Raw genomic sequence first — 21057 nt, forward strand, 5'->3', positions numbered from 1 at the left:
GGACATTTCATAATGTTAAAAGGGACAACACAAGAAGATATACTTATCAATATATATGCCCCAATCGGGAGCATTTACTAGCAGAACTATATATATATAAAGCAATTACTAGCAGAACTAAAGGGAGAAACTGACAAAAACACAATTATAGTAGGAGATCTAAATACGCCATTGACAGTGTGTATATATCATCCAAACAGAAAATATCAGCCTTAAATAACACATCAGACCAAATGGACATCATTGACATTTACAGAGCATTTCATCCTAGCGCACCAGTCTATACATTCTTTTCTAGTGCACATGGGAAATTCTCAAGGATAGATGACACATTGGAACACAAAATTACCCTAAACAAATTAAAAATGATTGAAATCATACCAAGTATATTCTCTGACCACAATGCTTGAAATTAGAGATCAACTGGAAAAAGAAAGCGGGAAAAATGACAAATTCATGGAGATTAAACAATGTGTTACTAAAGAATGACTGGGTCAAAGAAAAATAAAAGGAGAGATCCAAAGACACATAGAAACAAATGAGAATGAAAATATATCATATCAAAACTTCTATGATTATAGGGAATTTTGAGAAAGGGTATTTACGGCCAACTAGCACTTTTGGCCACATAACATTTTGATAAGTTGTAATTAGTGCAACTTTAATTGGTACTGTATTCATTTTATATTAGGACTAAGTTTCTTAATTCAGCATTCATCTATGAGTCCATGGATATTTATTAGAGATTTATGGACCTTTTGAAAATGTAAATAAAGTATAACATACAACAGGTCTTTCAATAATGTTTAGTTCAATGACATTTCATTATAATGCTGATGAGATGCCATAGGAACTTAACTCTTGTTTATATCAATTAGCCTATGGTAAAATTGGTTTCATCGTTTTACTTAAAGTTGCAGAACCTATCAAAAACATTAAGTGAGGACTTACTGTATGTGTGTTTTCTTCTATGAGAATTTAATTTTCAAAGGATATATGACCCCAAATTTTTAAAAGTCGTGACAGATGAGATACTCTCATCTGCTTCTTGTAGAGTATACATTTGTCTGAGTTTGTTTCACCCATTAGGATTTTATTATAATTTTTGAGTAAATTTCTAAATTCTAAAAAAGGCTAAATCCTTATCAAGATATTTAACTTATTACGTATCTATTGTAAATGGTTATCAGCTTTTTTCATGAATTTATTGTATAACTTTCCTAAACTTGTGACCTGTACTAATATTTTTATTGATGTTAGATTTTCTAAAATGGCAGTCAAAAGTGGTCCCTGGCTGATGTGAAATACAGTATGGGGAATATAATCATTAAGATTAGGGTGCCAGATGAGTACTGGACTTACCGGGGGATCACTTCATAGATTGTGTAGATGCCTGACCACTGACTGCCCTAGTATCTCTACTTAACAGATTATACCCAGGAATTTCATTAGCATCTGGACCTGATTTAATTTTAGACTTTGAGCTGGTAAGAGATAGGTGACATTTTGGATTTTTGAGTCAATGAGAAATACAGATGAGATACAGATTTGGGTACTGTAATTTTGGATTTTGGATTATAATGGGATGAGACTGTTAGGAACCTTAGGAGGAGATGAATGTATTTTGTGTTTGGGAGGAATATGAGTCCCTGGGTACTACGTGCAAAATCCTGCTTACCAGTTAGAGAAAACTCTGTTAATTTATCATTACATTAAGAATTATTTAGTAAGTATAATGTATTTTTTCATCCCATCTTTTGTAACTTTTCCTGTGTAGATTAATTTATTTCATTGTAATTTTATAATGAAAAAATACCATGCTAAATTTTTATTTTAGTAAAATAAAATACATAATACAAGTTTTATGGGTTTTTCATATATTTATGAAATCCTACTTATTTTGTTTTATTAATATTGTTGCTGATATTAATACTTTCTATTATAAGTAATGAGCAAGTGCTAACGAAGATAATTGTTATTGAGTCACTTATTTTTTCAACAGTTTTGACTAGTTTATTTAGCATATTAATAATTAGCTATTACTAAGTCTTTAAGTAAAACTATTTTAAGAACAATATTAATTTAGTGGTATTGGTTTTTTTTCTCAGGTTTTGCAGCCCTGTGATTTGTTCTATCAAGCTACGCAGCTAGGTACAGATCCACAAGTGATTGATATATCAGTAAAATCTCTGACACTAAAGGTAAGTTCAAATGTAGTCAGTCATTTAGCTCTTTAATTTTAAAAAATTAATAAAATTTAGAGATAGCAATCATTATAGCAAGTCTTTTAATTGTTAAAAAAAAGAAGCTAGCTTTAAAAATCTGTATGACACATTTCTTAAAACTTGTTATTATTTAACATATATTTTTGTAATGAATGTTATATAGTATTCTATTATTGGCATTTGATTGCATCTGTTGTTATGTAACATCCCTATAGTATGTGTAGTTGAAATTACACTTGATTAGCTTAATATCTACAAGATTCATGTAAATATCTTAACAATTGAAATTAGTTATAAAAATCAAACTTGTAGGCAACAAATTGTATCTGCTATTTCAGGGTAATAATGATTACTTCAGTATTATTTGTCCTTCATCAAATATATTTAACTTTTTGTATGTATTTTTAAAAGTGGTATGAGTAGATTTTTTATTAGTTTACATTTTTCTCCTTAGGTTTCACCAGTTATCATAAATACTGTGATTATCATAACTTCAGCACTTTATACAAATAAGGAAACCACCACACAAGAAACTGCTTCTTCTACAGCACATTTATGGGAGAAGAAGGATACAAAGAATTTAAAAATGTGGTTTCTTGAAGAACCAAATGAAGTTGAAAACATAGCTCCCACAACTGAATTGGTACCCAAAGGAGAGAAAATAAAAATGAACATTGATTCTATTTTCATAGTTCTTGAGGCTGGAATTGGTCATAGAACAGTGCCTATGCTTTTGGCAAAATCAAGTTTTTTAGGGGAAGGCAAAAACTGGAGTTCCCTCATAAATCTCCACTGTCAGCTTGAGCTAGAAGTAAGCAATATAGTATTTTTTCCAGATTTTATAACAAATAATGCTACACATGGGATATTTTGGGAATCATATTTAAATATGTAAATTAAGCTTAATGTAAATATGTTGGCTCACAAAACTTTTGGAAGAAAGTTTAGAAATTTATGACTGATATATAAGGTGTGATATAAAAATATTGTGAATGTTTAAATTTAAAAAAATTATTACAGTAAAAGATACATTGCTATCAATCCCCCTCAAAATACTTCCCCTCACTTCAAATATACTTATCCCATCGTTCTTGCCACTTTCTGAAGCAGTTCTGGAAGTCCTCTTTTATGGGTGTCTTTACTTCATCCTTCACCATGACAACACTCCATGTCACACCTCATTTCTGGTCTGGGAATTTCTGTCACATAAAAACATTATGGTGTGTCCTCATCCACCTTATTCCCCAGATCTGGCACCATGCAACATCTGGCTGTTCCCCAAAGTCAAAATGATCATGAAAGGAAAACGTTTTGAATCGATTCAGGACATCAAGACAGCCACAACAGGGCAACTAAAGACACCCATGAAAGAGGACTTCCAGAACTACTTCAGAAAGTGGCAAAAATCATGGGATAAGTGTGTTCAAAGCAAGGGGGGGGGGCGGAGTATTTTGAGGGGAATTAATGGCAATGTGTCTTTTACTATAATAATTTCTTTTAATTTAAATATTCACTGTATATTTTGATCACGCCTTGTAGTTTTTATGTGTACAGTAAGTCTTCACTTAACATCATTGATAGGTTCTGTGACTAAGAAAAACGACATACAACAAAATCAATTTTACCATATGCTGATATGAATAAGAGTTAAATTCCTACAATATCTCATCAATGTTAAAACAATGTTGAATGAAACAATGTTATTTGAGAACCTGCTGTACATTACCTTTAGAGTAATTATCTACATTAAGTTTATATTTCAATTGATTTTATTAACTTAATATATTAATAGACAGTTGTTGATTAGATTCAAAATTTTTATTTTTAAGAATTAAATTGAATACCTTTTTCCTTTAAAAGGATAATAGACATTTCTGAATCTGTTCTAAAAGAGTAATATAAAGAATTAGAAGGATATCTCTTGTACTTTTATATAATGCAGAATCTTTATACTCTAGTGAGAATCCATTAAGTACTTTATATGAAAGCATCTTATGTGAAAGATGTTTGCTTTGAGCCAACATATATTTTGCTTCAGAGTTTATCTATATAGAATCATTCCCAGAGTTACTTTGGTTTGAATTATTTTGTGTCTAGTGGAAACTAATTTAATCTACTTTTTATCAAATATGAATATTTATAAGCTATTATATTTGTGTTGCTACAGTTATATATCAATACAGATAGAAATGACTGACTAGATTCCACATACTCAAATTCTGGTTAGAATTCTGTATATTTTACAGAGGGTTCGATATAGGATACCCACAAAGTTCAGAGAATTCAAATAAATAAATGCTCATTCAATCCTATGTTAACTAGCCTTCAAAGGTTTTTGAAGTCGGTAGAGGTAGGCAGATATGTTAAAAAATGTCAATGATACATGATAAATGATCACAGTTTTCGATGTTTAGTCCAGTCTGGAAACCAAAGATGATTTAAAAGAGAGTTTTTATCTGGATTAAATTCTGAAGACTAAACTACGAAGTTAGCCAAGTGAGGAAAGTGCTGAGGGAGTATGTGTAGGAAACAAATGAATGGCACATAGTACAGTTTTCACATAGAAGAAATAGCACAGCCAAAAGTAATGATAGTAGGAAACTGCATGGAAGATTATTATAGCAAATACCAGAATGCCTTATTAAAAAAAAATTCTAAATTTTCTCTATAGGTTCATTATTATAATGAAATGTTTGGTGTATGGGAGCCTTTGCTTGAACCCTTAGAAATTGATCAGACTGAGGATTTTAGACCATGGAATCTTGGAATCAAGGTATAAAGTCTGAAAATTTTTTCAAAACTTGAAGATATCTATGCCACATGAAATACATTGATTTTAATCACAACAAAGTTTCAAGTTTTCTCATTATGAGTTTTGCTGCATGCTTTCCTGTTTGACCTCTAATTGTAATTTTAAATCCAAGGCCAATGCTTCCTATGCTTTTTCTAAGACAAATAATTATGTAAGATTATATACTAGACACTGTTCTAAATCATGTACTCTTGCTTTAAAACAACAGTCTGAAGAAGATACAGTCTTTCACTATTTTAACATGTGAGAGCATGGAGAATAAATAGGGAGGTTAAGGAACTTCACTAAAGTAATAATACCTTTTAAGTGGAAGGGGTGTGTAGCCTGCAATTCTGGCTGTAGAGTCACCACTTAATATTAAAATGCCACTAGCATCTTGTAAGTTGTTTATCCTAGGTTTCCTTTGTCTGCTGAAGGGTGTGTATATAGAAAAAAAATATTATTTGCTTGTAATATATTGTAATCATAAGAATCAGAACTCTTAGATGGATGAAATTATGCTTCTGAAGCAGGAGACTGCAGAATTACTAGCATATCTCCAACCTAAGGAAGACTCAGTCAACATGCAGACAGATTTTCAGTGGGTTAAAGCCAATTAAAGTAACAACAAAGGTGACTAGCTTGGCATGTCCAGCTTTTTATATTCACTACATTTGATTTTCCACATATTTCAGATAAAGGATTAGATAAAGGAACTTATTTGATGGTTTTTAGGTCAGAATATACGTGGGCAGTGGATCTGTAAATCCTAAAAAGAGATAGATGGTATTGATTCTCATGAGTCCTAGGTTCCAGTGGCACTGTTCTGCAACCATTGTTGGATTTGTTGAGCCTTTGGTTTTCTGGTTTTTATTTATAGCATGACCAGTAGACTGTGACTTTTCTTGCTCTGAATTTCCCTGTGCTGTGAAGTATGTGCTTTTCATTTTCATTCTGATGTAATTTAGGTTTCTTTTCTTCTAAAATGTGTCTTTCATTTTGGTATCACCGAGGATGAGAATAACTTTTCTTCTAATACTGTCCCTGTTCTGTGTGACCTTAGTTGGCTGGTGTTCAAGCAATTCCAGTAAGGCAGTGGAACTGATAAATATTTTTGCTCTCTCTCATGTTGGGATTTGTCTGAAGTTTGTTTTTCCTTTGCAAAATGAGTTATGTGGTGCTCTTAGGAACACATTTTCCTTACATTTCTATAATTTGTATGTCATTTTAGATGAAAAAGAAAGCAAAAAGGGCCATTGTTGAGTCAGATACTGAAGAAGAAGATTACAAAGTGCCAGAATATAAAACTGTTATCAGTTTCTATTCAAAAGACCAACTAAACATTACATTATCCAAATGTGGTCTTGTAATGTTAAATAATTTAGTCAAGGTAAGAAAAGACATTTGAAACTTTAAATGCTGCTGTACTAGTCTGAGTTAATCCTTTTATTGAATAAAGTTTTTTTTTTTTTTTATTAATTGTCATATGCTTGTTAGTGTTCTGCCTGTCATTTCGTTTTCCACATTTCATTGTATTTTATTTATGACAACTCTTCCTTATTAGGCATTTACAGAAGCTGCCACTGGATCTTCAGCTGTCTTCATAAGGGATCTAGCACCATTTATGATTTTAAATTCTCTTGGACTTACTATCTCTGTTTCACCAAGTGATGCTTTCTGTGTACTCAACGTTCCAATGGCAAAATCATATGTATTGAAAAATGAGGAGAGTTTAAATATGGATTATGTTGGAACTAAAGACAATGATCATTTCAGTGCAATGACCAGCTTAAGCAGCAAACTTTTCTTCATTCTCCTTAGTAAGTGATCAATTACCTCCCTAGGCTTTAATTTTTTTTTTCAGTTATATTTTACATCCCACTTTATTCATTTGTGGTATCTTAAATGTGTTGTTGTTGTTGTTTTTTAATCTCATTCCTAACAGGTTGGGAATTTTGTTTCTTCTTTTGCTGGGCTTTGGTTGCTCTTGTTACTATATTTTTGTATGCCAATTTTAACTTTCTTTATTCACTACTTTATTTAGAGCATGACAATTTACTGCTTTATGTTTTTGGGAAGAAAAATATTAGATCTAAGCTTTTACAAACTATTATCTATTGGTTGTTGTTTTAACTACCTTTGATATAACTCAGTAGTATTCTACCAAGGTAGCTGACTAAATTCACAATAAGTTTTGAATTTATGGAAATGGCAGCTTGTAATGTTTTTTGTGTTTATAAATGGTTTTTATGTTCTGCCTATTAAGGTGGATTTTTTTTTTGTCCTTAATGCTTCCCAGAAATTTTTTATTTTCATGAGAGGTGAAAGTAAATCAATTCTTAAATTATCATAGTATCTACTCAATGTGAAGTTAAATAGTACCGATGCCTTACCCACACCACTTTCTGATATTCTGACATTTAAATAGTTATGGAGGAGGACATTTGAAAGGTTAATTAGATAGACATGGGGTAAAAATACCAAAACTAAAAGCTGGTGTTTTCTCCTAGTCAGTCAGGAAAAGATACACAACAATGGCTAGATTTCAGGTGTTGTCCCAGCATTGTCAGTGAATTGTTCTCATCAGTTTTAACTCTTATTGGGGTTTGAACTAATATTTTTATGCAGTGGGCTAGAAGGATTTATGTAAATAAGTAACTCATCCCCCAATACAGTATATGTATGTATATTAGATAAATGTATATGAAATTTTGCTTATCAAATCCTACATATTGCAAAGTGTCAATGAAAAATTAAAAACCAAAAAACTGCAGCTACACTGTTAATTGCTAATGAATGCCTGTGGGTATTAGGCTTTGGTTATTATAACAGCAAATCAAGAGATCAGTGTTTTTGCATGTTATAATAATTCCTCTCATTAGTTATTTTTAAAATGTTTATGAAACCTTTTTGTTCATAAGTAGTGTTGTCTTAGATCAAAGTACTGAATGATACTTTTTTTTTCCAATAAAAATTTTGTTTGGTAAAAAGGTTTGAAGGTTTTAGATGAATGCTGTGGAAATACATTGTGGTTTCTCAAAATATCCCTTTGTATACATTATATCTATACAAAGAAATACATTTTGTATAATCCCTTTGTGTAGTCTTAAATCCAAAGACTTGAGTGACTATTATTCATAATTTTAAGAAATCATGTTTCTGATATTTAACATCTATTTAAAATTAATATATGATAATTTATAAAAATTTCAAACATGTGTGTTCAATTTAGCACCTGCTAATCACTCTACTGCTGATAAAATTCCTTTAACAAAAGTGGGACGACGACTGTACACTGTAAGACACAGAGAGTCTGGAGTTGAAAGATCTATTGTTTGTCAAATTGATACAGTGGAAGGAAGTAAGAAGGTAACAGTTCGCTCCCCAGTGCAGGTAGGAAATATTCCTTTTATATTTACGGGCTAATAAAAAAAGCAAAACTAAACTAAAGCAAATTACTACAGAAGGAATACGAATTATAATAGAAATACAGCTAATATCAAAACGATTCATTACCAGTAATTGTACTGCTCTAATATGAGCAGTGACAGGATTTTGTTAAATATACTTCTCATAATTTTTTATAGGACTATTTTTGTAAAATCATTTTGGAGTATTATTTTGTAAAAAATAAAAATAAATAAATAACCAGCTCATCAATATTTTGTTTTAGGTTTTTGTAGTATGTGTGTGTGTGTGTATATATATATATATATATATATATATATATATATATATATATATATATCCTTTGGTTTTAATTACAGAATATAGTGAGAGAAAATTTTTATAGCGTTTTTGAGGTAAAATTGATATTCAATAAAGTGTATATATGTAAAATGGATGAGTTTTGACATAAAAATACACCTATGAAATCTTCATCATACTCAAGGTAATGAACATATTTATCTCCCCCAAAAGTTTCCTCTCTCCATAACTTCCCCATTTCCAGGCATCCACTGATATGTTCTCATTGTACATTAGTTACACGTGTAGAATTTTATATAAATGGAAGACAGTATAAAATGGAGTCTTCTTTCACTCGGCATGGTTTTGTATGTATCAACTTTTGTGTATTAGTGTTATTACATGTAGTTATGTCTTGTTATTGAGTATTAATGTATTATATGGATATACCACATAACCATTTTGAATGAATCTTTGTCTATGATGTGAGATAACGGTTGAGGTTCATTTTTTTTTCCATATGGCTAATCAGTTCCAACCAAACTTATCCTTTTCCCATTAAATTGACTTGATACTTTTGTCAAAAATAAATTGACCATATTGGTGTGGGTGTATTTCTGAACTGTATTCTGTTCATTGATCTGTTTATCTTCATGCCAGTGCCACACTGTCTTAATTAGACTTTGTCCTGAGTTTTGAAATCAGGTAGTATAAGTTGTTCCACGTTGTTCTTTTTGGAAGTCTTTAGGGCTATTCTCAGTCCTTCCCATTTCTATTAAATTTTAGACTCAGGTTTTCAATTTTTGTTCAAAAATGTGTATAAAATTAACATTTTTACATATTAATTTCTGATTTTTCATTGCTAGTGGAAGTACAGTTGGTTTTTATGTTAACTTATGCAACCTTTCTACATGCACTTTTTAGTTCTAGTAGCTTTTTTATTGATATAGTTACAATGTCTGTAAAGACATTTTTACTTTTTCCTTTCCAACCTGGATTGCATTATTTTGTCTTGCCTATTGCACTAGCTAGAACCTCCAGTACAATTTGAATAGGAATCATAAAATCAGATGTTTTTGCCCAGTTCTCAATCTTTGAAGGAAAGTATTCACTCTTTGACCATTAAAGTATGTTTTGAGTTGTTTTTTTGTAGATGCCCTTTCTCAGGTTGAAAATGCTCCCTTCTCTTCCTAGTTTGCTGAGAGTTTTTAATCAGGAATGGATGTTGGATTTTGTCAAATGATTTTCTGTGTCTATTGAGATAATCTTTTAAACAAAATATTGTTAATATGGTGAACTACATTGATTTTTAATTGTTATATAACATTTGATTGATTTTTAAATGTTAAATCAACCTTGCATTACCAAAATAATCTCATTTTGTCATGAAGCATTATTAACTTTTTAATGCATTTTTGGAATGACTTGCTGAAATCATGTTCAGAATTTTTGCACTTATGTTCATGAGGGATATTGGTCTAGAGATTTCTTGTAATGTTCTCCTTATGGGAAGGTTTTTACCACCGTTTCACTTTATTTCATGGTGGTTAAGGACTATTCCGGTTATCTGTTACCTCTTAAGCGACCTCTTCTAGCAATTTTGTATCTTTTATGAAATTTGTCCATGAATTATTTCCATTTTTATTTCACTTTTATGTTTTAAGTTATTTTCACTGGGTGTAGAAATCTAGATTGATAGCTTATTGTTTTCTATACTTTTAAGATGTTGTTCCACTGTTGATTGGATTACATTGTTTCTGACCAAAGTCTGCATTTCTTATCTTTGCTTTTTAATGAAAATGTTGGTATTTTCTTTCTATGCTTTTAAGATTTTTTCCCCCTTTATCACTGGTTTTAAGCAATTTGGTTTTGATGAATCTTAATGTAGTTTACTTCATGTTTCTTGTACTTGGGTTTATTAAGCTCCTTGAATCTGTGGATTTATAGTTTTCATTAACTTTAGAAAGATTTTTTTGCCACTTTTTTCTTTAAATATTATTTTTTCTGTCTTCTCCCTGTTTTCTCTTTTTCAGGAACTGCTGTTAGGTAAATATATGAGAGTGTTTTTAAACTTGTCCCACAGCTCACTAATGATCTGTTTGTTTTTTCTTTCAGTTTTTTCATCCTTGTATTTCTGTTTTGATAGTTTCTGTTGTCATGTCTTGAAGCTTACTTTTCTTTTTCAATGTTCAATCTTCTCTTAAATTCTATCCCATGTATTTTTATCTCTAGGTATTCAACTTTCATTTTTATTTATATTTTCCATGTCTCTTATTACTATCCTCTGTCCCCTAACTTCTGAACATATTGAATATAGTTATATAAATGTTTTAATGCCCTTGTCTACTGATTCTATCACGTGTATTTATTTCTGATTTGTTTCATTTTACTCATTTTTATTTTATTATGGGTCATTTTTTAATTTTTTGTGTGCCTAATAGTTTTTTATTGGATGTCTAAAATTGTGAATTCTACCTTTTGGATGTTTTATATATCTTATATTCCTTTATGTAGTCTTGATCTTTGTTCTCCAATACAGTTATGTGAATTGGCAAGTGATTCTTTCAGTCCTGATTTTTAAACTTTTCAGGTGGGACTCGAGAAGTCCAGAGCTAATTTTGCCCTACTTGAAAGGTACAACAACCAATACCTTCCGTACTAAACAAGATTTTACCACTTTGGCTGATGAGAAAACGATCTATGTGTCAGCACCAGAGATTGTTCTGCCTGCCCCCTTTAGGTGTATCTTTACCGAGCCTTAAATAGTTTACTCCTGTCCATGTGCTGATCAGTGCTGAACTCAAGTCTTGGGAATAGGGGACACTCTCAAATATCAGGAATTCCATCTCTGCAACTCTCACTTTTCCATGCAGCTCTCGCCTCTCATAAAATGTGCTGAGTTTAAGTCACACGGGCTTCGCTAAATTCTCAGATCTCTCTTCAACTCAGGCAGACTTGGCTTTGTTTGCCTTCTCCTCCCCCATAGAGTCTAGAAACTCTTCAGGCAGTGAGCTGGAGCAACTTAATGCATTTTTTTTTTCATTCCTGTGCTGCCTTTCACCCAGTGCCTGCAAGTAATTGTTTAATGTGTATTTTCCCCCCGTGTTTTAATTGTTTAGGTTGGGAAGGTATATCTGGTCCCTGTTATTGCATCATGGCTGAAAACAGAAGTTCCTTTTCTTTCATTTATGATTTGTAATTAACTGTTTTAAAAGATGACTGTTGGGCAATCCTCCTTGTTGATTTTTAAAATTTCCTTAAATACTTAAACATTAATTTTAAATTTCTCATAGGTATTAGTTGTAGAAATGAAAATGTATGTCTGTTGCTTCAAATAGGTGGAGCAAACAGGATATCTAGAAATAAAATACAGTGTATCTAAGACCATCCAGTTATCAATTCTTAGTTCTTACTCAGCATGTTTTATATTTTGCTATGATGTTTTTAAATAGAAAGATTTTAATAAGATACAGAAAGATAAGGAAATGGTTTTACTAACTAGTCTGTTTTAATCCATCCAATGGTAAATGCGTTTGGAGGTTTATCTGATAATATGTAATAATCAAAATTATGTTACTTTTTATGTCACTGTTGTATGGTACTCATTGGATGAGATACAGTGTATGGAGGGTATCTCATCCAATGAGTAGCATACAATGTGTAAAAAGGTAGGCATTTCCCAGCTGATGGCTTGTTTTTCACTTTGTCATATAGACATTTAACATTTTGAGTAATATTTTTTCCTATGAATTTTTTCTACTATTCTGTTATAAAGAAGAAGTTATTCCTTATCTCAAGGTCAAGAATATATAACCTTATTTTCTTCTAGGATTTTTAAAGTTTTGTTTTTGAGATTCCTGTTCTATAAAACTGTGGAAACTTTTCTTGTATTTTTTAGGATAAATAATTGCATGTTTGTTTCTTTTCTAATTTATATGTGCAAGATAAATATTGTCTGATAGTTGCTTTGCTGAGATATTTAGATGGAATATCTTTTTACTGTCTTTAGATTCCTAGATTAATGATACTAAATATTATTTGTTTTTGTTTTTTTCCCAGATTAAAAATCACTTTTCAATCCCACTTTTTGTTTATGATGGAGATACTTTATTGGGAACGGTTTCACCTGGAAATGAATTTAACGTACCACTAGCATCTTACCGGTGATTTTTTTTTTCTTTATCTTTTTGTTTGCTCTAAGGTCTCTTAGAAAATTCTTAGTTTCTGATTGGTAGGGATATCTGTCTTTAAATTATAAAACTTAAATCAAATCTATCCTGTTAATATTTCACCTCATCTAACTTAAGTTTCAGGTCACTTAGAGGTTTGTTTAGATAAACATTAATTTAATGTATTTAATTCATATTTAGTAGTAAATATAATTATTACATGCTTGCTTATGGCCATAACCATAATCACATATATTCATGATTTTTTTAAAAATAATTGAGCATGATTGGTTGCTTCTGGATTTATAAGCACTATTATGAAGTGATTTTTACTTTTGAAAGGTTTTATAATAGAATTTTTTTTGAAATTCCTTTAGAAAACATAAAATATTTTATCTTTTATTATACATTTATCTGTGAATTGTTTAGTGATAGACTTTTAATCAGTCTTAAATATCTAAAGTAATTTGATTAAACTTGATGTAAAATCTTGTATTTATTAAGAAAGGATTATCAAAATTGTAACAAAATACTAATGATGGGCTAGTCTCATAATTATAGGTTTAATATCATAACAAATAAGTATTATTTTTCAGGATATTTAATTTGGAGTTGAAAATTTGAAACAAGGAGAAAAGTAGAATAAACTCTATTAGAGAGTAAAACCACCTTCCTCAGGATAAGTATCGTAGTTTGGCTAAGGTATCATTCAGAACATGCACTGTGCCTGGACCCTTAGACCTATTGTGCAGAAGGATGGAGGCAACACTACAAGCAGTGTTTAAATATCCCCTGCCTATATTCATTGTGACCCATACCTAGGAGTTCCATACCTAGGAGTTCAAAATTGGATCCCTAGTCTTTAGAAGACTATCTAGCAGTTTTATGCACATACTTTCAGGTATTAATTAGATCTGCTCACCCTAATGAGGTTGTTATTGTTTAGACTTCTAACCCTAGTATTTTATTGCTTAGTTCAAAGTTGCTGAGAGAGAGTTATATTGAGATAACAAAATCATTGTGTACAGTACACGACCTTATTCTTGAAAGGATTTTTGGTGGGTTATAAGACTAAAGATAGCATGTAAGGTATGTTTAAAAATTTTCTCTGAAGAACTTTAACTTCATTTTGTCTTTGGTAATAAATGTGAGGGGCATTCTGCTTTGTTTTAATAAATTACTGCTATATGCTTCGTAACTCTGTTCATAGAACAGTTAGGCCATTAGAGTATTTTTACACTTTTTTGTTCAAGGATAAATATTTGCCACATGGAAGTTAATTTTTATTAGAATTATTAGTGACTAACCAGCTTGGTTTGCACATTCAATGCTCTTCTAATTCAGTTTTTAGATGTAGGTATACTTCATATTCTGGGAGGTTCAATTGACTCCCTTCTGCTGTGGAAAAGCCGGCTCTGCTTTCATTTGCACATTCATTTCAGTATTCCTGATTTATAAATGTGTCTGTTTTAAGGATGTTCTCTTTGATTAGCTGTAACATCTTACCAGTTCCCTCTGTTTAATTGAGTTAAAAGAAAATCTTTAACACTTATTCTTTTTATATCTATATCGAAATCATGATTTTACCCACTTTTGAAATTTATCCTTTAACAACACATATATAGGACAAGAGGGATTGATTGGATGATCTTAACCAAAGTGAAGCACAAACTGTCGAATTACACAAACAGGGATTCAAATCCTGGTACTTGGAAGCACTGAGGGTCACTGCACTATGCACCTCCAGAGGGTCCATTCACACTGCAGCTTTTGTGAATGGTGCCTCCCTGCTTAGTACTTCACACAGGTCTGCACTGCACTCATGGCAGCCACCTCTACTTCAGGAGTAATCCGAGTGTGTGTGGGTGTGTTCACTAGCTGAGAGCCTCTCTCACCCTTTGCTTTGGTGATGATGAAATGATTTAAGAACCAATAATATGTGTATACTCGTACGTGCTTAGCGATCATTAATATAAGCAAAGAGCATGGGGGTAGAAAAAAATTTTTTTGTAAAGCTATGAGGTCTTAAATTAACAAAGAGCTATTTTTACCTACAGAATTTACTGATTCTTAAATTTACTTCATGTGACAAATGTTTATCACGTTTTTGTTGTGTGTAAGTTACTACTGTAGGATACCAGGATGAATTGGCCAGGCTATACCCCGTGGGAGATTGATATATTTATTATGTAAATACAAAACTTAGAAAACAGTAGGTTGTAGAATTACAGAGTTATCGCGGCAAAAAAACTGGAAAACAAAGAAGCGATTAATGATTGACTCCTGGGCAAGTTACATGAATTATAGGTGAAATATAGTAATGTGGAAATTAGCGGGGAAGGGCATTCTTAAGTGCAAGGAATTGCATGAACAAAATGAGGAGGCATGAAAACACAGGGTTTGTATCGGTCTGTAAAGAATAGATGTGATTCGATTGGAGTGTATGTAGTGTCCATATTGGAAGGTGAAATTTGAAAGATAATGTAAGTTCACACTGAGGTTGTTACTCCCTCACTTTTTTGCCCCCTTTTATATAGTTTTTATCTTCATATTTTAATGTCACCTGTTTCTTCCTTTCTCTCAGAACGTTTGGTGTTCTGTTTCAAGACCATTCACTCTATCAGCTCTTCTCATCCAGAACCTCTTGCCATTAATCATCTTTCTTTCCTGTTTTCTCATTAATTTCTTAAATTTTACCTTAACGTTGAATATTTTTCTAATTCAAGTCTTTTCTTTAGAAGAAAGCTTGTTGGGAAAATTGTCACTTCTGCAAAACACTCTGCAGCCAAAGAAAGAGTTAACCGTACTTTCATGCCCTCAGTCTGTTGTGTATATCTGTTTTTTGGCACATATCAGACTGCAGTAGTTATCTTTTAGCATTCCATTACCTACCTGATTGGGAACTTTTGAAGAGTCAAGAATGACTTCCTTGCTTGTTCATTTTCAGTTTGCCCTTTAGTAAATAATGGGTCCAGTAAATATTTTGATAATCTGGGTGAGTGTATCGGCATTAGTTTAATTTAGAGAAAATTAACTTTTTATTTTTAAGTATTAGAAGAATGAAAATTACAGAGAGAATGTAGAATTAGAATGGACTAAATCTTATAACTGATTTGACAGATCACTTTATTTGTGTGTGTGTCAGGAGAGAAGGAAAACTAATATTTCATAGTCCATAGTGCCAGTAACTGGAATTTCCTTGAAAAGGACACACAAAGAAGTGGGTATGAATGGTTCAGAGTTCAATATAGCAAATTTAAGGTACTATCAGACATCGTTACAGAATTATATAGTAGATATTTACGATTTTAGGACTAGAGCTTAGGAAAATAATCAGGGATGGAGATATTATTGACAGTTGTTCATCTGAAAGGGATAGAGTCACAATTATTCTTTAGTTTTACAAGTATAAAAATATTTCTTAAGTGTTTATATAGCTTAGGTTTAAAAAATTATTAAACCTAAAATCTAGTTGAAATGTAAACAAAGAATGTGGTATTTAAATACATGGATTAATTGTATATGATGCCTAGTGATTTTGACACTACATTCTTGCAGCCACTTCTGCAACTGTGCCCAACGTTTCAATAATGTATCTATTGATAGCTTTCATTTCATTAATCTTGAAAAGCTAGTGATTGATTTTTTCAATAGAAATACTAAGTTCATGAACTCGGTTGTGACATGTTCTTCCTATTAGGACCACATATCCAGGAAAGCCAACATTCTTTAGTTAAATGTACAAGTCACAGATAATAGTATATATTTGCTTTGCATATATGACCTACAGCATTATGTATTTAATGTAAGAAACAAATTATCTTGTAAACACACTTTTTTCAATTTATTTTTCAATTACAGTTGACATAGACTATTATATTAGTTTCAGTGTGCAACTTAATGATTAGATATTTATATACTTTATGAAGTGATCATCCCGATAAGTCTGGTACCTATATAACACCATACATAGTTAAATTGTAAATGTACATTTAAAACAGTACGTTTGTAAGAAAAATGTTCTCTTAAGAGCCACATAAATTGATTAGTTTCCAGAATGTTAACATGAAAATATCTATCTTACCTATCTCTAAGAAGAGTGTGAAAATATAAAAATGTATTGTGGTATATATACACAATGGAATACTACTCTGCCATAAGAAAAGATGAAATAGTGCCATTTGCTCATGGATGGATCTTGAGATTATAATGCTAAGCGAAATAAGTCAGACAAAAAGTCGAGAACCATATGATTTCACTGATATGTGGCATATGAACTGAAAACAACAAAAGAACAAGAAAAACCAATGAAGAAACAAAACTCGTAGACACAGACAATAGTTTAGTGGTTACCAGAGGATAAGGGGTGACGGGGGTGGTAGATGAGGGTAAAGGGGATCAAATATATGCTGATGGAAAGAGAACTGACTCTGGGTGGTGAACACACAATGTGATATGTAGATGATGTGTTACAGAATCGTATACCTGAAATCTATGTAACTTTGCTAACAGTTGTTACCACAATAAACTTTAAGTTTTAAAAAATGTATTACAATAGTATGGAGAGAGGTAATCTCATTGTTTTAAGCTGTAACCAAGATTAAGCATATTGTTTAATCTTTTGTGCAGAGGTAATCTCATTGTTTTAAGCTGTAACCAAGATTAAGCATATTGTTTAATCTTTTGTGCAGATCACTCCTTTCTCTGAAGCCAGAAGGCGAGGACTATCAAATGTGTGAAGGAATTGACTTTGAAGAAATTATAAAAAATGACGGCACTTTTCTAAAAAGGAAATGTAGACCTATAAACCCTTCCAAGAAACCATTTATCATTAATGTTGTCCCAGAAAAAGATAACTTGACATCTCTGTCAGTATATTCAGAAGATGGTTGGGACTTACCATACATAATGCATTTGTGGCCACCTATCCTACTCCGAAATCTTCTTCCTTACAAAATTGCTTATTATATAGAGGTATTCTAGATTTTTTTTAATGTTTTTATGTCTTTGGTTTTATAGCTTTAGTTATTTAAAATTATGAACAATAGAAGAAAAGTTCTAATAAACGTTCTAATAAAAAGTACAGTACTAGTGATGGGTAATACTTCAAATAGAAAAGAAATGTTTCAATCACGTTGTATAAAAAGAGGATTTAAAAAAATATTTTCCACTGATTTACCTTATAAATCTGGTTACTGAGTTGAATATAAATTACACACAAATGTGATGTCATTTTAAAAATAATTTATGAAGGTAATATATATTCCTTTTAGAAAATTTAGAAAATAGAGATAACAAGAATTGTCTTTGAAGGTAGTAGCACTACAGATAAAAATATTTCAGTTTTAGAATATATATTTTTCAAACTTTTCTGTGCCTGTATATTTCATGTATCAGATATTAAAAAGATGGATATCAACTTTTGAAATAAGTGTAAGACTTAGTATTAAAATAATATTGAAGTACTAAACTTAAATGGGAAAAAAACCCTGCTACATTATATTATCCTCATGCTAGTTCTCTAAAAGGGTTTCATGTCCTATAAAGATGCTTTTTCTTTTAAATACAGTGTTTTAATAAATTATGTCTGCTTCCTTCCTGTTATAACAGGAATCTCTCTATCTTAAGCTTTTAATATTCCATTTGCCATGCTCGTCAAATATAAGAAAGAGTTCTTCATTTAGTCTGTTATTTTTATGACAGTCTATTAATTATTAGTTATTGGGATTTACTATATGTTTATACTTCTCTGATAGATTTTTTTGGGTGAGTGAAATTAACATATCTTTGATTTAAGAATATCTGTTTTTCCTTACGATTGGCAGATATAGTGGTTAAGAATTTGCACTTTGCTGTCAGATTTGAGATTTAATCCTAGCTCCTTCACCTACTAGCTGTATGTCTTTAGGCAAGTTATATTATCTTTCTAAATCATTTGACCTCATCTGTAAAATGTGAATAGTAATAAAACTTGCATGATTGGGATATGGGGAAAATCAAATTAGATAGTGTTATGTAAAGGACTTAGCACAGTGCGTGACAGGCACATGGATGCCATTTCTTTACCTCTAACACCATCACCACTACTACATTATTTTGTGGAATATTAACATGTCAGGTATCAATAAGTTATTTTTGCTTTAAGTAATTTAAAATCTTAAGATGAAGAGATACCTATGCTATAACAAGAGGAAGGAACCATGTTAGAGATGCTGGAAAACTGGTGAGATACCAGATGTACTATCTATATATGTTCCATTCTCATAGAACTTTTAATTTGATACTTTTAGGGATCACATTCTGTTTGCTAGATTCCAAAGGACATGATCAGTTTTTAGAAAGACAGATTAGCTGTAGTATTGAGAAGAGGTTAGAGAAAATAAGAACAGTTAGGAGACTCTTAAAGTGAGAGGTCACAGTGACATATCAACCAAGACAGGGAAATGTGGGTGGAGAGAAATGAACAGCTTTGAGAGATACAGAGGACGCAGTGCTATAAACGATTATTGGAAATGGGTGATGAGGGATTGTTAAAAATACAGAATGGGAGTTAGTAGGGATTGCTTATTTGGATTACCATCAATTCTCATATATTTTCCATTTTTTTCAAAACTAACATCACTATAAGATTTTTAAAAATATTTTACTAACTGTAGTGTTTTGTAACATTTATTAGTTCCAGCAGAGTTTCGCATTGTTAATTTAGTTTTATCCTCACACTTGTCCTTTGAAGTTGATCATTTAGACCATGTTACAAATACGATAACTCAAATCTCAACTCATTTTAAAAAGTTTGCATAGATGGCAGAGTTAGAACTTGAATATGCTCGTAAGTCTTCTAACTTACTTTAACAAGTATATTGCAAAAGCATTCTGTATAGCATGTGGAATTAAATATAATTTTTTGGCATATTCTGAAACATTAAAAAAATTGCTATTTTTTTTTTATTACAGGGGATTGAACATAGAGTTTTTACTCTAAATGAAGGACATTCAGCTCAGATTTATACTGTACAAGTGGATAAAGCCAAGCTACATTTAAAATTACTTGACTATCTAAATCATGATTGGAAAAGTGAATATCATCTAAAACCTAATCAACAGGATATTAGTTTCATCAATTTCACCTGCGTTACAGAAATAGAAAAGACTGATTTAGATATTGCTATCCATATGACTTACAATCCTGGCCAAGCAGTTATAGCATTTCATAGTCCTTATTGGATGGTCAATAAAACTGGTCGAATGTTACAATATAAAGCAGATGGAATTCATCGAAAGCATCCTCCTGATTATAAAAAGCCAGTTCTCTTTTCTTTTCAGCCAAAGCACTTTTTTAATAACAATAAGGTATGTAGTTTTTTTCAAATTTCATTATTGTTTATCACTCCTTTTTAGATTTTAGAATTTTGAAGAATAAAATATGAAACAAAAATAACATTTGTTAAATGTTTAAGGTTAAAAAGATTAGAGTTTAGTATTGGAAAGGTTTAATGCATTAACAGTCTAATATTAGTTATGCTATAAAGCAAAAAATATATCAAATTGGGTAGGAATTTCTAAAGGTACCTACATTATAATATATTTGAAATATTTTTTTCCTAGGTTCAACTTATGGTAACTGACAGTGAATTGTCAGATCAATTTTCAATTGATACTGTTGGTAGTCATGGAGCTGTTAAATGTAAAGGCCTGACATTGGAATATCAAGTGAGTTCATTCTGTGCCCATCAAAAAACTTTTAAACTATGTTTATTAACCACTGAATTTTTATAAGGATGTTATGATAATGTAAGTTTTTGATATGTTAATATATTTTTCCTTAGGTTGGTGTCACTATTGACCTCAGCAGTTTTAACATTACCAGAATTGTAACATTTACCCCTTTTTATATGATTGAAAACAAAAGCAAATATCGTATATCAGTGGCTGAAGAGAAAAATAATAAATGGCTCTCCCTTGATTTGGAGCAGGTGGGTAGATAAATTTCAATAATGTACCTCTTTGGATTTTCATTTTTCTTGATGTTAGATAACTGAAATCACTAATGTTTTAACTCTTTACCCCCACCCCCACATTTTGTTTCAGTTCCATCAACATTTACTGATTATTTGTACTAAGCTCTAGATACTTAATTATTAAAAACCGAACCTTGCCATCTAGGAGTACATTGCTCGATGAGGGG

The 21057-nt window shown here is 31.2% G+C and overlaps 1 protein-coding gene across 2 annotated transcripts in view; it reads left to right on the top strand.

Annotated features, from left to right (window-relative positions):
* Positions 1 to 21057, top strand: part of VPS13A (vacuolar protein sorting 13 homolog A) — a 192035-nt gene that overhangs the window by 113923 nt on the left and 57055 nt on the right. For both annotated transcript variants that reach the window (XM_033122388.1, XM_033122387.1), the window contains exons 40-50: positions 2109 to 2201; positions 2680 to 3036; positions 4897 to 4998; positions 6248 to 6406; positions 6581 to 6836; positions 8249 to 8409; positions 12763 to 12866; positions 17564 to 17846; positions 19827 to 20222; positions 20478 to 20582; positions 20699 to 20845. In XM_033122388.1, coding sequence (XP_032978279.1) covers positions 2109 to 2201; positions 2680 to 3036; positions 4897 to 4998; positions 6248 to 6406; positions 6581 to 6836; positions 8249 to 8409; positions 12763 to 12866; positions 17564 to 17846; positions 19827 to 20222; positions 20478 to 20582; positions 20699 to 20845 — 2163 coding nt within the window. The remainder of the gene's footprint in view (positions 1 to 2108; positions 2202 to 2679; positions 3037 to 4896; positions 4999 to 6247; positions 6407 to 6580; positions 6837 to 8248; positions 8410 to 12762; positions 12867 to 17563; positions 17847 to 19826; positions 20223 to 20477; positions 20583 to 20698; positions 20846 to 21057) is intronic.

The sequence above is a fragment of the Rhinolophus ferrumequinum genome, chromosome 12 (assembly GCF_004115265.2).
Source record: "Rhinolophus ferrumequinum isolate MPI-CBG mRhiFer1 chromosome 12, mRhiFer1_v1.p, whole genome shotgun sequence".
NCBI lineage: Eukaryota > Metazoa > Chordata > Mammalia > Chiroptera > Rhinolophidae > Rhinolophus > Rhinolophus ferrumequinum.